General features: G+C 41.8%; 2 protein-coding genes across 7 annotated transcripts in view; both read left to right on the forward strand.

Moving 5' to 3' along the window:
* The first annotated feature begins 436 nt into the window (after nt 1-436).
* si:ch211-237i5.4 (slit homolog 2 protein) lies at nt 437-3,207 on the forward strand. Of its 2 annotated transcripts, none has more exons than XM_064985664.1 (3): nt 437-737; nt 1,177-1,547; nt 1,772-3,207. In XM_064985664.1, the coding sequence occupies exons 2-3, from the start codon at nt 1,275-1,277 to the stop codon at nt 2,549-2,551; spliced, it is 1,053 nt and encodes a 350-aa protein (XP_064841736.1). In that variant the 5' UTR covers nt 437-737; nt 1,177-1,274; the 3' UTR covers nt 2,552-3,207. The 2 variants fall into 2 exon arrangements, with proteins under 2 accessions (XP_064841736.1, XP_064841737.1); XM_064985665.1 differs by having other exon boundaries at nt 437-733.
* A 5,130-nt stretch (nt 3,208-8,337) lies between these two features.
* The window catches only part of LOC135554193 (myocardin-related transcription factor A-like), a 48,261-nt gene continuing 34,024 nt past the window's right edge, over nt 8,338-22,574 (forward strand). For 3 of the 5 annotated variants that reach the window (XM_064986322.1, XM_064986326.1, XM_064986328.1), the window contains exons 1-3: nt 8,338-8,547; nt 10,990-11,040; nt 18,635-18,831. In XM_064986322.1, coding sequence (XP_064842394.1) covers nt 18,672-18,831 — 160 coding nt within the window. In that variant the 5' untranslated portion in view covers nt 8,338-8,547; nt 10,990-11,040; nt 18,635-18,671. Of the gene's footprint in view, nt 8,548-10,005; nt 10,156-10,986; nt 11,041-18,634; nt 18,832-22,574 lie in introns of all 5 variants that reach the window. The other 2 variants (XM_064986323.1, XM_064986325.1) reach the window with 2 other exon arrangements.

Consider the following 22,574-nt stretch of genomic DNA (forward strand, 5'->3'; position numbering starts at 1 on the left):
CAATCAATTGAATTTACCACAGGTAGATTTCAATCAAGTTGTAGAAACATCTCAGGGATGATCAATGGAAACAGGATGCACCTGAGTTCAATTTCCAGTCTCATAGCAAAGGGTCTTAACTTGTGTAAATGTTTTTTTTTATATACATTTGCAAAAATGTATTTTATTTTGTCATTGTGGAGTATTGTGTGAAGATTGAAGACGTATTAAATCAATTTTAGAATAAGACTAATGTAACAATGTGGAGTGGTCCAAATACTTTCCTGAATTCACTGTATATAACTATTGGACTGTTTGATGGATGCACCATGTAACCTCTGCGTAAATGTGATTTTATACGACGCAATGACATTTGTTCAGAAGAAATTCACGAAAACTACATTGTGTAATATTAAAATTGGGGGATTGCAGGGCAGATGTTCCATCGTCAGTTTTTCATATTCGATAAACGAGGGGTCTTCAATTGGTAACTGGGATGTTTATTCTACTCTGGCTATTAAGGGGATGCTGGATACATTTTGGTGAAATGAAAGGGGGGACTAAGGAGTACTAAAAAAAACTCCATTATTATACAACAACAAAAAACTCCATTATTAGATGGGAACATCTGTAGGGCAGATGATTTGTGGATTTAATCTCTACGGAAAAAGCGGGAGGGAGCGTAATGAGGACACAGGAGTTAGTTTACTGATGCGGCGCCAGCGCTTTTCATTGTTGATTGGATATAAATATTGTAGGTAAAGTATTGTTTTAATTTAATTACTTACGAGTTATGTGCCGTTGCTGTTATCGTTCATTGAATAGGCTTGCTGTTTTGTCGGTTTAAAAAGTAACCTTTATTTACATTGTAACGTATTTAAAAAGGTAATTGTGTATTTCTGCAATTACCAACAATACCCACAGCTCGTATAATTTAAAACCGCTAAAGTAGGCTATGCGTAAAACATTACGTGCAAAGGTCTCACTGCTGGTATTGTGTACAGTAACGGATTCTGACTGTTTTCCATCTTGTCTTTTAAGAGATGTCGACTAGTTCAAGCTATTAAAAGCCTACAGTTTACAGAGCTATTAAATGTGCATGTTCCTCTATCGTACCGAATACTCACTACTCAGCGACAGCGTTTAATACTGTATCTCCAAACCTTAAGTCTAATGGTTGTGTGCCTTATTTTGCAGATATTCCTCAGATATTCCTATCTGGATTCTGATACTCCACTCCAAACGTCCTCAAGCCTTGTGATAAAGCAGTTTAGGTGCACATTTTTGCAAGTAATATGTTATTTCCTGCTCTGCTGCTGCTGGCGCTGTCTTCGGTGTTAGGTTCAAAAGAGTGCCCTCACCAATGCCTCTGCTACGAACACTCGGATTTGGTGGACTGCCGAGCGCGCGGGTTCCTCCAAGTGCCCCATGGCCTGTCCCATGGCACCTGGCTGCTGGACCTGGGTGGCAACTTGCTGATGGAAGTGCGGAGCCGTGCCTTTGCCGGACTTTGGTCACTGCGGGTCCTGGTGCTGTCTGACAGTGGAATCCAGCTGCTGCAGCCCGAGGTAACGCATGCAAAACCCATATAATGTCATATACAAATGGAGGACCTACTGTGTATATGTTTGGTCTAGCCCAGCACTAGTAATGGATTGAGAAACACTGCAATAGCCTATGCATTAGATAACATTAGTGGCATAGTTTAGCATAAGGATTTGATGGTGGATATGAGGGTTTGATACCGATTTACTTTTTCATGTTCATAATTTATTGTACCCTCCTCTCCCAGGCCTTCTACTCCCTCTCCTTTCTGGAGAAGCTGGACATGAGCCGTAACAAACTGCGCCGGCTGCCGTTGGACTTCTCACACAGTCTGTCCTCGGTCCGGGAGCTCCGGCTGGACCACAACACCCTTGAGTGGCTAGAAGTCTCCAGCCTGGAGCACCTGGAGAGCCTGGAGAAGCTGGATCTCAGCCACAACCACATCACCTTCCTGCAGCCAGGAGCCTTCCGGGGCCTGTCTCGCCTACGCCACCTCTACCTCCATGCCAACCAGCTGGGAGCTGTGCGCCATGGTTCCCTGTCCATGCTGCCCGTCCTGGAGGCCCTGCAGCTGGGTCAGAACAACATCACTCACATCGACACGGAGGCTCTGGCTCCCCTGCACAGTCTCACCCTTCTGGGCCTTGAGGGAAACCAGCTGCAGCACCTTAAGTTCAAGACCTTCCTGAGCCTCCACACGGCCGGCACCCACCTGCAGCTAGCTGGCAACCCGTGGAACTGCGACTGCGACCTGCACCGGGTCTTCAGCAAGCTGCTGAGTGTGCGCCACCTTCACGTTGACGACTACTACAACGTGACATGCCATGAGCCTCTGCAGCTGGCGGGCGCCTCGCTGGCGTGGGTGGACAGTCAGTTGTGCATGGCAGAGACGGCCACCGTGCTGGTCATCACCGTAACGGTGCTGGTGACCGTGTTGGCAGCTGTGGTCATGGCCGAGCACACCCGGAAGAAGAACCAACATGGCGGCAAGAGCTGGGATGCTGAGTCGCAGACCCAGGAGAGGTGACTGTCATGAGGGAGGGACACTGAGTGAGTAGTAAGTTCCATAGATGCATTTTCCCTCACTGATCTAGGATCCCATTTTACACCATGCTCCCTGGTCATTTTATGTTTGAAGAAGAAAAAAAGAACAGGGCCATTTCCCATCTGCAGCAAACTGACTGTGAGAGTTCATAACACACCTCAGGCTCAGACTGCTCCTTAACATTTAGTTGAACTTGTTGGAGGCACTCCTTCTCTCTTCTACTTCATCATGGTCATAACGTATGGCCTATTCTGGTTCCAAGCCTGAGAAACAATATTTTAGAGTATGAGCAGTTTTGTATGATTTGTGGAACTTGAGGAAGGGACATCATTATTTTTCGGTGTATCATTTAACTACCCGAAGTGTTTGACTGCCTACAATTTATCCTGTTAATTTCTTTCTTAAAGGTACAGTACAGTGTTTCTTTTTCTGTTCAACATTTTCTCTTCAATGTCTATTCCATTTCTGCACGCTGTTGAGAAAACATGGGTGTCATATGTTTCAAATGTAGGCCTATACTCAAAGTACAGTAGTTATTTTTGTCTCATGAATGATTATCTTCTAACACATGCATAGGTTTGATAGTGAATGTATTGTATACAGATGGTAATAAAGTATGATTCTTTTTTTTGACTCTACCTTGTGATGTACCTGGATTAAATCTTTGCCAGATTTGAGTATAGGGGTCTCCACTTTCCCTGTTCCATGCACTGCACTAGAGTTAAACACTACCCTTCGATGATCAACATCTGCTTGAGTCAATGTCAGATTATTCACCAATTAATCACCTCTATTCCAGATCACACACAGATTAAAGACAGTGTCAATCTATCTTGGTCTGCCATGATGTGACAAAATGTTCTCCCCTTTTAGATGACAATGTGCGTTTGGCAACATGCGTTTTGCTTGTGGGTTTGGCCTCCAGCCTGGAGAAGCCAGACCTCGGCCACAACCACATCATATTCCTGTGGGTTTGGTGATATTGAAATAGAGCACAGATCAAACACTTTGAAGTACTTCATTTTAGGAAGTGCACGGTTTTGCTTTAGACTCCAATAAAGGACATGAAGGATTTCATATTCTGACACCGGTCTTTGCCCAGAAACAAATTGCTGCAGGGTTTAAAAGGATTGAATCCAGGTCACAGGGAGAATGTGGCATATGGGCCTGGCCTCCAGAGTAACAGCAGCAGATTACGGCTATGATTAAAAACTAGAGGAGGAAACCGACTGCCACGGGTAGAAAACAGACAGCCACTCAGCTCAAATCCCCTGGGCAGACCTTATCTAAGAGGAGGATAATGTCCAGAAATTGAACCTGTATCAGTACTGATGCTGTTTCTGCTCAGGAGCCTTATAAATGGATCTGGATAAGGAGAAGCGATTCAGCAATGGCGATATGGGCCAGACACCCATGTGACCAAAGCTATTATCAGATAGCAATGATATGATATAACAGTGGCATAATAACCGTCTACTACCACCAGTATTACAATGTTTTAGTTGTCAGAACCCAGTGCAGACAGATGAGATTGGCGTAGGGCGTGTTAATACCCACTAGCTCTCATCTTTTACTTAAACACAGGACAGAATAAGGTATTATAAATTACATGAATAAATTCCATTCGCTCATATTGCACAACAGAAACCAGATGCCACTGTCTCTGAAGAAACCTCTCTAATTTAGCCAAGAGAAAATAGTATGGGATTTTATGACATTAAAGTATTCATAATCAACCCAGAGGATTTCCTTAGCTTCCTACCTTCAACACCCCAGTTCAAACTTAACCTAGCCTCAACCACAACCCTAACCCTGGATTCGTGTCCCCATCCCAGTTCAACCCTAACCCTAGATTCGTGTCCCCATTTCATCCCAGTTCAACCCTAACCCTAGATTCGTGTCCACATCCCAGTTCAAACTTAACCTAGCCTCAACCACAACCCTAACCCTGGATTTGTGTCCCCATCCCAGTTCAACCCTAACCCACAACCCTAACCCTAGATTCGTGTCCACATCCCAGTTCAACCCTAACCCACAACCCTAAACCGAATCATAACTGTAGCTTCATGTCCACATCCTGGTCCACAACCCAAATAATCTGTAAGTAACTTGAGTTACACAATACATTTTCAGATACTATAGGATGATTTGGACATAAAGTGTGGAAATGCTAATATAGGAACCATTGACTTGCATTGGATTTGTGCCACAAATACTATAAAATTTGCATTTGAATCAGTGGCCAGTAAAACCAAAGCATGGATGGTTATCGTACCTTGTCCATAGACTTCTTAAAGGGTAAGGAAACCAATTTTGGTGAACTATTCCTTTAAGCTTTCTAATGCGTTTTCCTATTTTTTTAAAATGTATTAGTAATGTTGTCTTTGTCATTCTTTGGTAATGGATCTAATGTGCTGTTGAAGATTAGCCAGGAGGGCATTTCTGGTGTCCCCAATTCTGGCACACGTTGCATGAAACTATTTAAATGACATTTTGTGGAAACTGTTGACAGATAGGGGCGCCAAATCCACCATTTGAGATGATTTTGTCGGTCCCAAATGTACTAGGTAGAGCATACACAGTGGTGGGAAAAGTACAGAATTGTCATAAAAAAATAGTACTTGAGTAAAAGTCAAAAAGTATTTGGTTTTAAATATACTTAATTATCAAAAGTAAATGTAATTGCTAAAATATACTTAAGTATCAAGTAGAAGTAAAAGTATATGTAATTTCAAATTCCTTATATTAAGCAAAGCAGACGGGCACCATTTTCTGGTTTTAAAAATGTATGGATAGTCAGGGGCACAGCAAGTGAGTCCGTCAGACCATAGGCAGTAGGGATGACCAAGTGTTCTTTTCATAAGTGTTTAAATTTCATGATTTCCCTGTACTGCTAAAAATTCAAAATGTAATGAGAACTTTGGGTTGTCAGGGGAAATGTATGGAGTAAAAAGTACAATATCTTATTTCGAAATGCAGTGAAGTAAAAGTTGTCAAAAATATGAATAGTAAAGTACAGATACCCCAAAAAAACTACTTAAGTAGTACTTTAAAGTATTTTGACTTAAGTACTTTACACCACTGAGCATACATAAAGGCTTAATAAGGACTACATAAATGCTTCACAAATAATCTAACTATGTCATACTCTATAAATGATGCATTAAGGGTGACATAGCCATTTCCTCTGTAGGGTTGATTTACAATTGTTACATAATGCACAATGTATGTTTATACACCATTTATAGAGTATGACAAATGCGTACAGATTTGTTAAGGCTTTATGTAGTGCTTATGAAGCCTTTATAAGTTGTATTTAGTTTAGTGGGAGCATTTTGTCCTAGAGAAATATGAATGTCAGAGGAACTGCAAATGGACCAGACTGAATTTGGTTCTAAGTCTAACCAATGATATGTCTTTTTTTCTTTGTATTCTCTTTTACCAGATCTATTGTGTTATATTCTACTACATTCCTTTCACATTTCCATAAACTTCAAAATGTTTCCTTTCAAGTGGTACCAAGAATATGCATATATTTGCTACAGGCAGTTAGATTTGGGTAAGTAATTTTAGGCGAAAATTTAAAAGGGGCTAATCCTTAAGAGGATTTATTGACATTAAGGGGATAAGCTACAGTAGATGGCTATATCCAAATATGTTTTGATTTGCTTGCCTATAAGTAAGTGATGACAGTAGTCCGACTGATAACTTTGGCAGGTCCTCGTCCTGGTAATGTCAAGCTCTTTTCAAAAGCCTAATCTCTGATGATGCAAGTTAAATGACGTGTTTCCTTATTTTTTTATTTTTTTATTTAACCTTTTATTTAACCAGGTAAGCTATTTGAGAACAAGTTCTCATTTACAACTGCGACCTGGCCAAGATAAAGCAAAGCAGTGCGACACAAACAACACAGTTACACATGGAATAAACAAGCGTACAGCCAATAACACAATAGAAAAAGTCTATATACAGTGTGTGCACATGGCATGAGGAGTTAAGGCAATAAATAGGCCATAGTAGCAAAGTAATTACAATTTAGCAGATTAACACTGGAGTGATAGATGAGCAGATGATGGTGTGCAAAAGAGAAGCAAAGTAAATAAACAATATGGGGATGAGGTAGGTGATTGGGTGCGCTATTTACAATTGGACAATGTATAGCTGCAGCGATCTGTTAGCTGATGTTTAGCTCGCTAACTACATACCAAATGGTTATTTGACATTTATTTAACAATCCCTTGAAAACGGCACATAGTTATAAATGGTTTTAGCGGAGCTGGGGTTCTCCTTGCTCCCCAGTTGTTAACCAATGCGTCAATCTAAGTAACATAATAAAAAATCTGCATAAAAATCTGTCAGTTTTTAAACTACAGATATCACTGCATCCGCCTATGTCAGCCTTCCATATCTGCATTGGAAGGTGGCTGAGCTACAGCAGTGTTTGTCAGACCCTGAGACATCCTACACTCTATGGAAAGGGGAGAGACTCACAAACATGGGTGTTCTCTGTTTTGCTCTACCACCCACACAAGTGTCACGGGACTTGTTTGAAGGTTACAAATAAAAACAAATGGAAGTATGGAGGTAGTTTTGTGGCAACAAAAATAAGGGGTTAAATGTCTCCAAAAAAACTTATCTCCTGAGCTTTCTTATACAGTATCTCCTAGATGTAGGACAGACACTTCAAAGCCTTGTTCCTTAGTATACATTTTATGACTTTTTTTTTGTTGCCATTTATGAACGTGTTATTCTGTGTTTCTATAGGCTATAGTAGTAGTCCAAATTCTATTTTTTGTCAAAACATTTTTTATAATTTGTTTTATATCTCAGGGGTCCTAAAATTCCAAATCAAATAGCTAAATTATCTGTGGAATGACCATCTTAAAACAATTCCATATGTTAGCTTAGTACTTAGTAGGACAACAACACAGGCATCTGGGCTAGCACCCAATTAACTCCGATTCCTTGAAGAGCTTTCCTTGTCCCCGAATCGCCCAGAATGAACTTCCCACTGACGACACGGGGACTACGCAAACAATGGGCGTTAATCCGATTCCAATGGAGTTTCCCATCTCAAAAGTATCTCTGAAAGAGTCGAGGAGAGGGCATACTTCTCCAAGTGTGTATCTGATGATTTAAGGTTACTTTGGGTTTGAAGATTATTTCTCCATCTAGTGGGGAAAAAAGAAAAACCGTAATGTCCAGAAAATCAATAGAATCAGTGTATGGTGTATTTATGTGGGGATGGTTTGTGTTAAAAATGTGAATAAAAGTAGTATTTTTACTGTGGTGCCAAACACCAAAGGTGTTATCCTAATAATGGAAGTAGATCAAGTGCAAGTTGGAACACTGAAATATGGTTTCCCCAAACATCTGGCCATTAAAGTGAGAATCATTGGTTAGAGCTGTATGATCTTTGCTTGAGCAGAAGACATCGGGATTTAAGAGGTATTTTAACTGCTTTCAACCCTAATTCTGTACTGATGTTGGTGTAGAGACAATTGATATTGTGGGCCTGGAATGGGATGTGTAATGTGTATAGGACTTTTATTTTGACACGCATTAGAAATAGTTCATATAAGAACAAGCACATTTTTGTTTTATCATTTGGGCGAAACAATTGAATCCAAACAAATATATAATTAATTCTATTTAACTGCTGTAAGATATCGATGATTAAGATATTGTCCATAATTGTTTTGCTTATTTAATAATTTACACTTTAAGACTACAGGACATAACTTTTATTCTGAAGGATTATTATTCTTGCTGGTTTGACATTCGTTTGCGTGAGCAGTTTGTGAGGGAATGTTATTAGCTAGCTAGCTTTAACAACGGTCAGTAAAGTATCGATTTGATTGAAGACCAATGGAAATGCGAAGAACATGTCGACCATAACTTTTCTGCCGTCACCACTCGAATGCTTGCGGTCTCGGTTCCATACCACCAGCACTGCAGCAGCGTGTGCCTCTTGCGAGGTGAGTTGAACCGCTAATGATGTTAGCAACTAGGTTAGCTATCAAATAATCGCAATCAGACTAGGGAGCTGGTTAGTGATTAGTCAGTTTAGAAACAGTGCACCCACATCTGGCTACGCGGGGCTAAAATCTGGTTTATGACTGCTGCACTTGCACGAGCCATGAGTCTATGTAGCTAGCATCTAGCGAGCGCATTACGTAATAGTTACAGCACAATTACCACAATGGTTAGATGGCTAACTTTAGGGAACTAACGTAAACTCTTACATCGCCTTGGTCCGTACAATTGGCCTTATTTTAGCGCCCCAAAACGTAATACTTCCAGATGAACTGTAATGTCAATACCATTGTAAAGCACAATTTCTCCCCGTACCAACAGAATCAATTACATGACCTGAACGCTGCCCGTTTCTGCATAATTGAAGAAGACAAGTCGGGTCTTTTTTTTTTAAATGGCGGGTGGGGAATGACTAGGTATCCCCCTTACCCTGTCACTGTCCATTTCTTTTAAAGGATGAGAGAAGTGCTACACCTGGTGGAGAGAGATTGTAAGACAGAAATAGTTGCATTATGCGTGCTGTACGTTACGACATGACACGTCTAGGTGTAACAGAGGGGCCGTTTTTGTCAACTTTTCTCCAATACTATAGAGCCATTACCATGTCAATCAACGCTTGAATAAAAACCTAGTTCACACCCCCGATTTTGAAGTCAACACAGTCGCTACAGCCCCATTAGTTTTCTTTTTAGCCTCGTTTGAATGTTGCGGTTGCACACATTTGTACGGGATGGGGTGAGTTTACGTTAGTGTGCAGTTTGACGGCTATCTATCAAGTTGTCAATCACAATGGTAGCCTAAACACTCACCGTTGCTAACGTGACTTGCTAGGTAAGACACTTTGACATCTGACCTTATCGTTTTTCAAGATTTGCATAGCTATATGACCAGCACGGTCAAATGATCACAGTGGTTATAGAGGATGCAACAAGTAAAGGGGAGTTGGTTTTTCATAGTCAAGCATTCAGAGGTCGAGACAGCAGGTGCACTAGAGGTAGATGTGTAGCTAGCTAAGTATAAATATTTCAACTCTATGGCAAGCGTGAATGTCTGATTTGAACTTGTATGTGGCCGCACAGCTCCTTCTAGGTAATCACATATTCTGCGTGGTGATGGGCATTGAGCTCGGTTCATGTAAAAGAGCTGGCTCATTTGACCCCCAAATGGCTCTTCGTTCAAAATACTTAAATTGACCTAGAGCCATGAAAAAAAGTGAATCTTCAATGTAAAGCCAAAAGGGTAGGCTACCATAATGTGAAATGCACATCCAATACATTTTTACCTAAATTATTAGATGGCCTGCAAAACGTTTTTTTATTTTTATTTTTTTTACGCACTGAAGATCAGAGTCAACCAGTTTGATGCACTGTTTACCAGTATTATTACTGTTGTCGCCCCAGCCCCTTCGTTGGGAGGACGGAGGCGAGCATCCCACGTTATTGTGCATTAACGCCAACTACTGTACTGGAGCGCTGCCGGCTCCTGCAGATGCAGGAATGCCCACATGCAGGAATTGCAGAATGCAATTTCACCCTTCTCAACTGAACTGGGTTAGTTAAGTAATAAGGCACGAGGGGGTGTGGTATATGGCCAATATACCACAGCTAAGGGCTGTTCTTATGCACAACATATTGCAGAGTGCCTGGACACAGCCCTTAACAGTGGTATACTGGCCATGTACCACAAATCCCTGAGGTGCCTTATTGCTATTATAAACTGGTTACCAATGTAATTAGAGCAGTACAAATACATGTTTTGTCATACCCGTGGTATACGGTCTGATATACCACGTCTGTCATCCAGTCAGCATTCAGGGCTTGAACCACCCAGTTTATAAATTAGCATTAATACTGCCTGTAAAAAGTGGAGCGGGCTCGTGTTGTGGATTCGCAGCCTGCCTCTTATTTTTCTCAAGGCTTCGATTTGTGTCGATTTGGCTAAAAATATAAACATATCCTTGCATCATATCTCTAGATTTTATTTGCCTGCCATGACATAAGTGCTTCATATTTATTTGGCTCACAGATAACCCTATTCATTCTGATCCTCTGCACTTGGCCTACTTTTTCTATTGTCAGTGCCTATGAACAGGTGGATTATCTAAATGCTGTATTATACTTACGTGGGGTGGGTCTACCTAGCATCTGATCTCTATCAAGCTTGAGCTTTGTGTAAATAAGAGACCTGGAAACAGTTGGCCTGCTCCTTGGACATGAATTAGGATCTAAAATAAAACAAATTAGGATCTAAAATAAATCTTATCTAAGGTTTAGAGATTAAGATTCTTATGTAATCTGTTTACATTTTGTAACAAATGTATCTCTTTCTCTCTTTTATCCTCACTACACCTCCCTTCTCCTTTCACTTTTTCACAATGAGAGCAGCCCCACTGAAATGGAAACACCCAGGACCTTGTTAAACAGGAAATAGACCAGGTATGCTATGCACAAACACCTCTCATAATCTCACGATTACACACTCCTGTTGGTTGAAGTTTTATGCTCTGTTACTGCTGTCATCATCATGTTGCTGTACTTGTGCTGTGAATCCCTTTTCTTCAACCACGAAGGTCTTGTTATTTTGTTTTCCTCTAGTTTTTCATCTTTCATCTCCACTGAATCATGGCTTGAGTTCATTTAGCTCATCCATGTTCAGTTCATATCTCACTTCAACGTGAACAAGATTATAGGTAGTTGAAATACAATCTGAATCTTGGCATAGAAGTGTCAATCTCTTTGAATCCTAATGTTTCATTACTGGGGCTGAAACTTGTAACAGTTTGATTGATATATTGCACTGTACACCTTGTACTGTGTTTGCACCATAATAACATTAATGCTAAGAATAAGAACCCACTTTCTGAATTAGTAACTGTTCCACACACACTGTTATGTACAACTTGGTACGTAAACACAGCATGTACTGGGCTAGTTTTGGTTTGCTAATGCCATGTCAATGATCAGTGTGTTGGTTGTAGATATGATTGACAGTTCTGTCAGTAGTGGAACTGGACCATCAGGCAGGGATTACACACATGCAATTAAGATGTCGGGCAGACTACGTGGCATTGTGACCCAGTGACATCATCAGAGACAGCAAGTCCTCCGGCTACTCCCAATAGGGGCCTAGGAGGAAGGGCTTTAGACTGCCATGCTGTCTACATGCTGCCCCAATGGTCCCATGCATCACAACAAATGGTGAACCCTTAAACCTGATTTGAATTATTTCTCGACTGTGTAGGAAAATAAGTGCGGACCACGTGGTGGTGACGCAGGACTTTTTCTGTCTGAACATGAGGGATGCAGAGAGGCCCGGGCTCCGATGTCATTGCTTTGGCAGGGGAAATGATTAAGGCATTGAATCTCAGACCGTGCACGTCAAATTCAGTCCAGCTTGTTCTAGGTGCCGACTGTCATGAATCGTTGAAAAAACTGTCCATGGTGAGGAATTGGGATAGGAGGATTCACAGTTAGGCAGTGTTGTGTAAAGTAGGGGACATAGAGGCTTTGGGTGTTGTTAGGCTAGTCTTTTTGTGCCAGTCAGATTCGCACAGCTTTTAACATCAGTTTTTTGTCTCACCCCAAAAATCTGACCCTACACTTCCTCACAGAATATGAAGTTTGTTTGAAATAGAAAGTGAGAGCCTGGGTGTTGTCGTGTCTTTGGCTATGCCGGATTAAGTGATATGACATGCTATTCTATAAAATAATTTCTCCGCAATTTCTCCTGATTGAGCTAATCATGTAAATGTAATTAACTAGTGTCGGGGCACCACAAAATAATATTTATAGAGCTGTTATCTTCCGAATAAACTCTTAAAGACCTAGTAATATTTTACATCAAAAGCAGTCAATATTAATCTTCATTCATTAATCTTCACAAACCCTGTGGCTAACAAGTTGAATCAGCAATACAAAATTGGGTTTAATTATTTATTTACTAAATACCTAACTAATCACACAGAATTACACATAATTAATCATAACTTGATTACAAATGACGTCATAAAGGAAAATGACAAATTACGTCATAAAGGAAAACGTCCCTAGCAGGCGGAACAGATATGACCGCTTGTTACACAGAGGAAAAGGGCTGGGTTTGAGTGAAAGAGCGGGAAGACTGAGGGACACAGGGAAAAGCTGTGCTATCGTAAATACAGTATCTTCTGCATTCTAAATTACCGCCCATTTGGAAAAGGAAAATGCAATAAATATTTACTCTGAACTGCGCTTCGGTAGGTTGGTGGTAGGTGGAAGGCCGTATTTCACAACCAAGTCCTTTGTCCTTTGAAGAATGTCTCTGCTGGTTAATTGGATACGTCCTAATTCACCCATGAAAACCCAATTCTCACATTTTAGAAGCTAAAAACACATTTCATCCAATCACGAATAATTTCATATTCAAACATTTAAATTGATAAACAATTCCATGTGAATCCGATAACTCTGATGTGTAGACTTTACACTGTAGAGTTTGTCATCTTATCATTGATGATAATGTCTCAGATGACAACCGAACTGACATCAGAGGTATCATAAACCTACCCCCAGGCCAACTTTATGACAGTGTTTATTTGTATTTCATAGGTAGGCAGGTAGATGCCCGTGTGGAGTTGGTTTCGGTCTCCTGACATGATGGCCTTTATCTCCAAAAGTTGTATTGGTAATAAAGGTCTTGAAAGATAAGCTCTGTCTGTTGCAGTTGCTTTGCAACTCAAGAAACAATCTAAAGATCTAGGATGATCCTTCTAGAGTTCTTAATGCTAGAATGAACATTAGGCTACTGAGTATTAACCTGGCAGGGGATATACTACTGTAGGTCTATACCATTAAGGCCAAAGCCAGAATCCCAGGTAGTAAAAAGTGTTCAGATGGCGAGAGTTCTGATAACAGGAGAGCATTACAGTGTAAGCTCAATGCTCTGGGTCTTGAGATCAGTGTCTATCAAATGAAGGGATTTATCTGGGTTCCAGGTGAAAGACTCCAAAGTTGAGTAAATATTGGGAGAAATTATATGAACAAGATACTGAAGCACAATAACACCTAGCCTAATATGTTGAAATGATGAAATAAGTCACATAGTGGTCCTGTTGAGGGATGCTGTAAGTGATACATTCTATTAGTGCTCAGTACATGCTACAGGTGTGGCGTGCTGTCATTCTAAGGGAATGTAAAAAAACTCTCCAACAGCACATGATCAAGATCATTTATAATAAGTAAAACGGGTCTCTGAAAGTACAGGATTAAAGTGTGTCTGTAGGATCTCTGGGTATATTGTTGTTTTGAATAATTCTGGGTTTGTTTAAACATTTCTGTCAGCTGTTTTGTCTCAGGACTTCCTCTCTGGGATGACTGACTGACTTTCCCAACTGGTTGTCAAGTCAACATGGTTTATCTGGACAACAGTCCAGTGTCTTATCATTCTTATGGCTCCTCTAGCTATCGTTCTGTTGTCTTCTGTTATCGGGTATCATTGTATCTATCACAAGTTCACAACTACCCTTCAGGTTACCATGTCACTTTCACCAGAGCTTCCTGGACAGTCCCTGCGGCATCATTTGGCTTAGTTAAATATAAGCGAAACTATTTCCATTTAATTATGTACTGTGTTGATGGTTTTGGTAGAACTGAATTATCATAAGTGTATTTGATTAAAGCACTGTTTAATTTGAACCAAAAGTGTGACAGTTTGTTAAAGATGGATAACTCATTTTCTGCTCGCTACTAATAAGCAGCACCCTTTCAGCACATAGCCTAGGCCTACATCTATCTACGGCAAGAGGTGGATGAGGGCAGCGGAACAGGTTTGACGAAAGGGGATGGGTTGCCATGGAAACTGGCATAGTATATTATGAACCTGTTTTTTAAAAGAGCCCGGTTTGAAAATAACCTGTTTTCTTGAAGGATTGAAAAGCCTTGGGGAAGGTCACCAGTCAAGACCAGTGGAGTTCAAAGGTTGTGTGAACTCAGGCTTCCCATGCAGTGCTTCTCTGGTGACCTCTCCTTCAGCTTGAAATGTGTGGAGTGGTGGCGTTCGCTTGTCCTGACAGCATAATATGTTTTTGTTCCAACAGTTGTAGCTAGATTGTAAGGGTGGAAGCCTCTGGAACATGGCTCGAGTGGCAGGAAGCTATTGTTGTGATTTTGGTTCACAGAGGGCAGCTGTGTTAATCCGTCCATCGGTTCTCAGGTTACTGCCATGTTGACTTAAATGTCCTGCACAGTCAACCTATTTCCCAAGTAAAAGTAGCCTTTTAATGACTAAAACATGCTCAGAATTTAATACATTTTACCTTCTCATCTATAACGATCAGTAAACCCGAAAGAACTGGCTGAGTGGGCGGGGAGTTTACATTCATGTGTTCTCCTTGACTGACAGCTCTTTCAAACATCCTTGTGTGCATTGCCAGGTAACAAGGTAAACAATGGGCCACGAGTTATTGATGACCAGGTAAACAATGGACCACATGTTTTGTAACTAATTACAGATTACAGTTCACTGATACGCTTCTTCACCAGAATTAGTAAAGCCTGAGTCACATTAGACATAAGGGGAATGTACATGAAAACAGCATACAATAAGTATACTCTACAATTTATTGGTGCCCTTGCATTAGCATTATAAAGGATAATATGTTCAGAATTGTATGTATTGATCAGATGTTTATTTTATTATTTGCAATAGGCCAGCATAGCTGAAATATTGATCAACATGAATACTCATGAGAAATAAATGGTTCGAAGTCATTTGACCCGGCAGACGGGTTTGGCCGTGCACTTTGTAGTGAAACTTTTCAATGTTTGCATTTGGAATTTTTGAGTGCCTGATGCTCTATATTTGAAATTAATAACTATGACTTTCAGTATGTTGGGTCTGGCTTCACAGCATATCCCCCTTCCTACGGCACATCCCCCTTCCTACGGCACATCCCCATTCCTACGGCATATCCCCCTTCCTACGGCACATCCCCCTTCCTACGGCACATCCCCCTTCCTACGGCACATCCCCCTTCCTACGGCACATCCCCCTTCCTACGGCACATCCCCCTTCCTACGGCACATCCCCATTCCTACGGCACATCCCCCTTCCTACGGCACATCCCCCTTCCTACGGCACATCCCCCTTCCTACGGCACATCCCCCTTCCTACGGCACATCCCCCTTCCTACGGCACATCCCCATTCCTACGGCACATCCCCCTTCCTACGGCACATCCCCCTTCCTACGGCACATCCCCATTCCTACGGCACATCCCCATTCCTACGGCACATCCCCATTCCTACGGCACATCCCCCTTCCTACGGCACATCCCCATTCCTACGGCACATCCCCCTTTTTCTTGCTAAAGCCGATTTAGTATCACAGCATTCCTGCTGCGGTGGTTGCCTGGGAAGCAGTGCAGACAGGGTAGATGTTGGAGTTTCTCCAGTGTCTTATTACAGCTCGATGAGTGGAAAGATAAAAGGAGATGGAAATAATACCCCCCTTAATCATCACGATTAGCCCCAATGACACAAGCTACATTAACTGTAAGACAACAACCCACACAATGGAATGTTAAAAATATGATTTTCAGAGGTCAATCACAAATACTATACGTACCTTAGGGTGGTTTAGGGATGGAAGAACAAAAACCATATAGTGACTATCAGGTGTGTTACAGAAAATATACAGTCAAAACAGCCACAGTTTCAGCCACCGTGTCAGACTCCTCAACCTCTGTTACGTACATTATGGTCAGAGCTTGTAACATCCACTGATCCACTGTCCATGATGGTACAGCAGCCGTCTTCAGGATTAGCTTCCTGGCAAGGCCCATGCAATGTTCTCCCCAATTGATAAAGCAACTTGATTGTAATTTTCGGTGCAGCCTGTCCCCCTGAAATGAAAAGCAACCACTGCTGTCAGCTGTCTTCATTCTTCTGAGAATAGTGTAACGGTAAATTAACACTGGCATCCAGCCACAACACAGTGTGCTTTTTCCAGCATGCTGGTAAGTAGCTTGCTTGCTAAAAGTCACAGTTGACAAGGATTATGTATCATTCTGCTTCAGCTATCTTACAGTTTGTAAACAAAGCCGTATGATGTGCTCATGTGATGACTGTTCCGGTTCTACATATTTAAATGAGTTAGGATTATAAGACTACCATAGGTGTTTGACAATTCCATCTTTACGTGACGTTGTATAAAGCTGGTAGTAAATCCTGCCTCCTGGATCCACGTGTTTGACATGGGGGGGCAGTAACTTTATGTTCAACTTTGTCAACGTACCAGCTCATAATTTTTCATCATTGGGTACTATTAACTGGTTTCATCCAAATATCATCATTTTCATTGTTCGCAACCGTTTAAATTGCATTCAAACAGCCATTGATCAAATGCAGTTGTGTCCTTAGCTTATGCCTGCCCATACCATAACCCCACCGTCACCATGTTCACAATGTTGACATCAGCAAACCGCTCACCCACATGCCATGTGGCCCGGGTATAGTTGAAACCGGGATTCATCTGTGAAGAGCATACTACTTCAGCGTGCCAGTGGATATCGAAGGTGAGCATTTCCCCCATTGAAGTGGGTTTACGACACCAAACTGCAGTTAGATTAAGACCCTGGTGAGGACGACGAGCATGCAGATGAGCTTCCATGAGACAGTTTCTGACCGTTTGTGACGAAATTATTCGGTTGTGCAAACCCACAGTTTCATCAGCTGTCCGGGTGGCTGGTCTCAGACAATCCCGCAGGTGAAGAAGCTGTATGTGGAGGTCCTGGACTGATGTGGTTACACGTGGTATGCGGTTGTGAGGCCTGTTGGACGTACTGCCAAATTCTCTAAAACAAAATGAACATTCAATTCTCTGGCAACAACTCTGGTTGACATTCCTGCAGTTAGCATGCCAATTGCATGCTCCCTCAACTTGAGACATCTGTGGCATTGTGTTGTGTCAACTGCACATTTTTTTGTGGCCTTTTATTGTCCCCAGCACAAGGTGCACCTGTGTAATGATTATGCTGTTTAATCAACTTCTTGATATGTCACACCTGTCAGGTGGATGAATTATCTTGGCAAAGGAGAAATGCTCACTAACAGGGATTTGAGAGGAATAAACCTTTTGTACATATGGAACATTTCTGGGATCTTTTATTTCAGCTCATGAAACATGGGACCAGCACTTTACATGTTGCGTTTTATATTTTTGTGTATATATAAAACACAGGGATATCACCTTTATGGCTGCACTTGGCCTATAACCATGGGGTGAGGCACTAAACAAGAAGACAATGGATGGCAGTGTAACACTATGTAAAGCATTATATTACAGTAGATTGCACAGCAGCAAAATTAACTGCTGCACCAAATTCTGTAAAACACAGCTATTTAGCTATGCTGCTGTTTTACCTGCTGAGAAAACTGCAAATAAGTTTGACAAAGAATGCATTATGAGTAAAGCTCACCACATGACTAATGCAAAAATGGCATGTGGATACAGACTGCATTCCATCAAGTCACATTGCTATTTAGTGTAGGAGACTGTATCGGTACACACTGCTAAGTGACAGATTAGCTGGAGGTTTGCAAGAGCACCTTTGTGGCCCATCAGTAGCAAGTTGAGCACTCATTCCAAGGCTATGTCTGTTTTAGGCTGCTCCTCTGAATCCGTTAGCGTGTGATTTTGTACATTTCTCTGCATTGGGTGGTGTTTATGTAAGGCGTTGCCATGGCAAGGAGCTGGTCCTCCGCAATATTGGCAGGGCCCAGTGTTTCATCTGCGGTCCTGCCTGTTATGGTGGGTTGCCATGGGGATAGGCTGGTCGTTCTGCAGCTCGACCAATTAACCTATTGGATTAGGGCTCATACACTCTGTCAGGCTAGTGAACTAGAGGGGAGCCCTGGGAATGTGTCAGGCAGGTGATGTAAGGCAGGAAGCAGTTGGGGATACAAGTAAAGGAGGGATGTTCTATCCAGTTTAGTAAGATAGCGAGAGACTTCTAGGCATTTTTGATGAATGTGTTATTTTGTTTATCTCTCAGGTCTGTACATCAGCCACCCTCTGTCACCCCTGCGATCATGGAGGCCCAAGCAGGGGAGGAGCCAGGCCCAAGTGGTTCGGCTCCTGCATCGTCTGACTCCGCCCCCAGCCCACATAGCGAGGCAGTGACCAATGAGCTGCAAGAGCTGTCGCTGCAGCCCGCCCCCAACCTGCTGCCCCTGAGAGACAGGAAAAACGGTGAGTGCCCGTTCTGATTCCAGGCAACTGCTATCAAGCCCACTGATGAGATTAAAACCCAGGTGGACTGATGCTATATGGCGCGAAGACCATCCACTTTCATCAGAAAGCTACTGGTATGAACTGTAGAAAATGAAAACCAAGACTGCAGCCATGAAGTATGGACAGGTTACTCAGTCTGAGTCTTTGTGTTGTGTAAACACTTGTATAATGTAGGTAGAACTGTAGAACCGTTAGTTTGCTCTCATAAATCCTCTCACTTGGCACAGTATCCACAGTGGTCTCTGGTCAAGGAGGGAGAGTTATATGGCAAAGTTGTTAGAATTCCAGCTGAAAGAGCTCAATGAGGGGGATGAGAGTTGTCTTACCCATGTGCACTCTGGGTCAAAGGGTACCTGGAATGCAGTTTGCAAAAGTGCACTTGAGGAAGAGGAGTAGAAGCTGGTGTGCAGGAATAAAACCCATCTGAACTTGAGCTTCTCTCATTAAGTCATGAGGAGGAAGAGCTTGTGTATGAAATTATTTTTACAGACATGAGGAAAATAGGAACGTGTGTGTGTGTGTGGGTGTAGGCAATAAAGTTTAAACATGGGGGCGACTCTCCTTTTCAAATCAAATTTTATTTGTCACGTGCGCAGAATACAACCGGTGTAGACCTGACAGTGAAGTGCTTACTTACAGGCCCTTTACCAACAGTGCAATTTTTAAGTAAAAAATAGGTATTAGGTGAACAATAGATAAGGAAATAAAAAACAACAGTATAAAGACAGTGAATAATAACAGTATTGAGGCTATATACAGTATTGAGGCTATATACAGTATTGAGGCTATATACAGTAGCGAGGCTATATACAGGCACCGGTTTGTCGGGCTAATTGAGGTAGTATGTACGTGTAGGCATGGTTAAAGTGGCTATTAATATATGATAAACAGAGTAGCAGTAGCATAAAAGAGCGGGGTGGTGGGTGGCGGGACACAATGCAGATAGTCCGGATAGCCAATGTTCGGGGGTACCGGTTAGTCGGGCTAATTGAGGTACAGTACATTAATGTATAGTTAAAGTGACTATGCATATTTGATAAACAGAGAGTAGCACAGCGTAAAAGAGGGGTTGGGAGGTGCCATTTGATTACCTGTTCAGAAGTCTTATGACTTGGGGGTGAAAGCTGTTGAGAAGCCTTTTGGTTCACCGATTACAATTCTGAGCAACACAGTCAGCAGCACTGGAAACATTGAAAAACACTTTGTTCCACCAAATCACACTAGCATCCTAAACCACAAGCATCTCAGCGAAGGGGAGCTGTGAGACAAGCAAATGTTAAAAAGAGCAGCATGCTCTCATGAGCAATACAAGTTAATCGTGTTCACTTTTTCCACTCATCTCACCCTTTCCACTCATGCGATCATCAGATGCTGTGTGAGTTTACATAGTTAACATTTTATTACCGCAGCCAAAGCAGCAAACTGCAGCTCTAACTTTGTGTTATCCCCCCGAGCGTACACGCCCATGCTCAGTGTTGTAGTAGTGAACTGCATGTAGTTCAACTAGTCATTTAACTCCATTTTGCAGTAGCTTGGTGGTAGTTGAACGCAATTTTTTTGCCTTGAGGCTAGCTACATTACTTTTTCAGCTAAAAGATAATATATATAAAAACATTTTTATTTTTTTTACTTTATTTAACTAGGCAAGTCAGTTAAGAACAAATTCTTATTTTCAATGACGGCCTAGGAACAGTGTGTTAACTGCCTGTTCAGGGGCAGAACGACAGATTTGTACCTTGTCAGCTCGGGGATTTGAACTTGCAACCTTTAGTTTACTAGTCTAATGCTCTAACTACTAGGCTACCCTGAAGTAGGCAATTTCCTTTTTATTTTTTGGCATCAGACCTGTCTAATTCTCACTTGAAACACAGTTTGTGTGTTTAATAGGCTAAAAACATTCTGTTAACTTCTTGCAATTTGTCATCTGAAATTTCAGATTTAGAAATGATTATTTATCACAAAGTACTTTGGATGTCAGGAAAATAACCTCACACTCAACGTCAACAAAACTAAGGAGATGATTGTGGACTTCATGAATCAGCAGAAGGAACACCCCCCCCTATCCACATCGATGGAACAGTAGTGGAGAGGGTAGTAAGTTTTAAGTTCCTCGGCATTCACATCACAGACAAACTGAATTGGTCCACCCACACAGACAGCATCGTGAAGAAGGTGCAGCAGCGCCTCTTCAACCTCAGGAGGCTGAAGAAATTCGGCTTGTCACCAAAAGCACTCACAAACTTCTACAGATGCACAATCGAGAGCATCCTGGCGGGCTGTATCACCGCCTGGTAAGGCAACTGCTCCGCCCACAACCGTAAGGCTCTCCAGAGGGTAGTGAGGTCTGCACAACGCATCACCGGGGGCAAACTACCTGCCCTCCAGGACACCTACACCACCCGATGTTACAGGAAGGCCATAAAGATCATCAAGGACAACAACCACCCGAGCCACTGCCTGTTCACCCCGCTATCATCCAGAAGGCGAGGTCAGTACAGGTGCATCAAAGCTGGGACCGAGAGACTGAAAAACAGCTTCTATCTCAAAGCCATCAGACTGTTAAACAGCAACCACTAACATTGAGTGGCTGCTGCCAACACACTGACTCAACTCCAGCCACTTTAATAATGGGAATTGATGGGAAATGATGTAAAATATGTCACTAGCCACTTTAAACAATGCTACCTAATATAATGTTTACATACCCTACATTATTCATCTCATATGTATACGTATATACTGTACTCTATATCATCTACTGCATCTTTATGTAATACATGTATCACTTGCCACTTTAACTATGCCACTTTGTTTACATACTCATCGCATATGTATATACTGTACTCAATACCATCTACTGTATCTTGCCTATGCCGCTCTGTTCCATCACTCATTCATATATCTTTATGTACATATTCTTTATCCCCCTACACTTGTGTGTATAAGACAGTAGTTTTGGAATTGTTAGTTAGATTACTTGTTGGTTATTACTGCATTGTCGGAACTAGAAGCACAAGCATTTCGCTACACTCGCATTAACATCTGCTAACCATGTGTATGTGACAAATAAAATTTGATTTGATGTAATTAACCTCTTGTTCAAAGTAACTTTAGTTCAGTAAACTATATTTTTCTTAGGGGTAGCTTTAATGTAGCTTATCTTCTTCCAGTGTGAAGTAATTGGTAGCTTGGTAAACTATATTTTCAGATTAGCTTCCCCAACACTGCACATGCTCAATTATTTTAGGATTTTAGAGGTTACATACTTGTCCCAATATTTCACTGAAGTGCAGGCAGCTCAACATGACTGTTTATTGACAAAGTTGGCCCGGATCCAACCTTCTTGCTATGGAAGACGCCTGAAAGATCAAGTGTGTAGTGGTTGTCGAGGTACTGCATTCACACCCAGACCGCAGTTGTAATTCAAAACACAGCAGGGCTCGACACTGCTGCCCTGACACTGTGCTCTACTCCACTCTGATCTCCATCTTGCTCTGTGACTGAATGTTCACCAATGGATCGCATGCTAATTGGGGTGTATGGGTGTCAGTGTACGTTTGCCGATAAGCAAGCACACATAGGCTCCATTATGAGTGAGCATGCTGTGCACGTTTAGTCTGGTGTTCTGACAGGTGAGGGGAGGAGTGTGAAGTGTCTGTAGGGAGTCAGGTGTGATGAGGTGCCTGGGTCGTGTTTAATAG

This window comes from Oncorhynchus masou, chromosome 14, assembly GCF_036934945.1.
Source record: "Oncorhynchus masou masou isolate Uvic2021 chromosome 14, UVic_Omas_1.1, whole genome shotgun sequence".
In the NCBI taxonomy this organism is placed as follows: domain Eukaryota; kingdom Metazoa; phylum Chordata; class Actinopteri; order Salmoniformes; family Salmonidae; genus Oncorhynchus; species Oncorhynchus masou.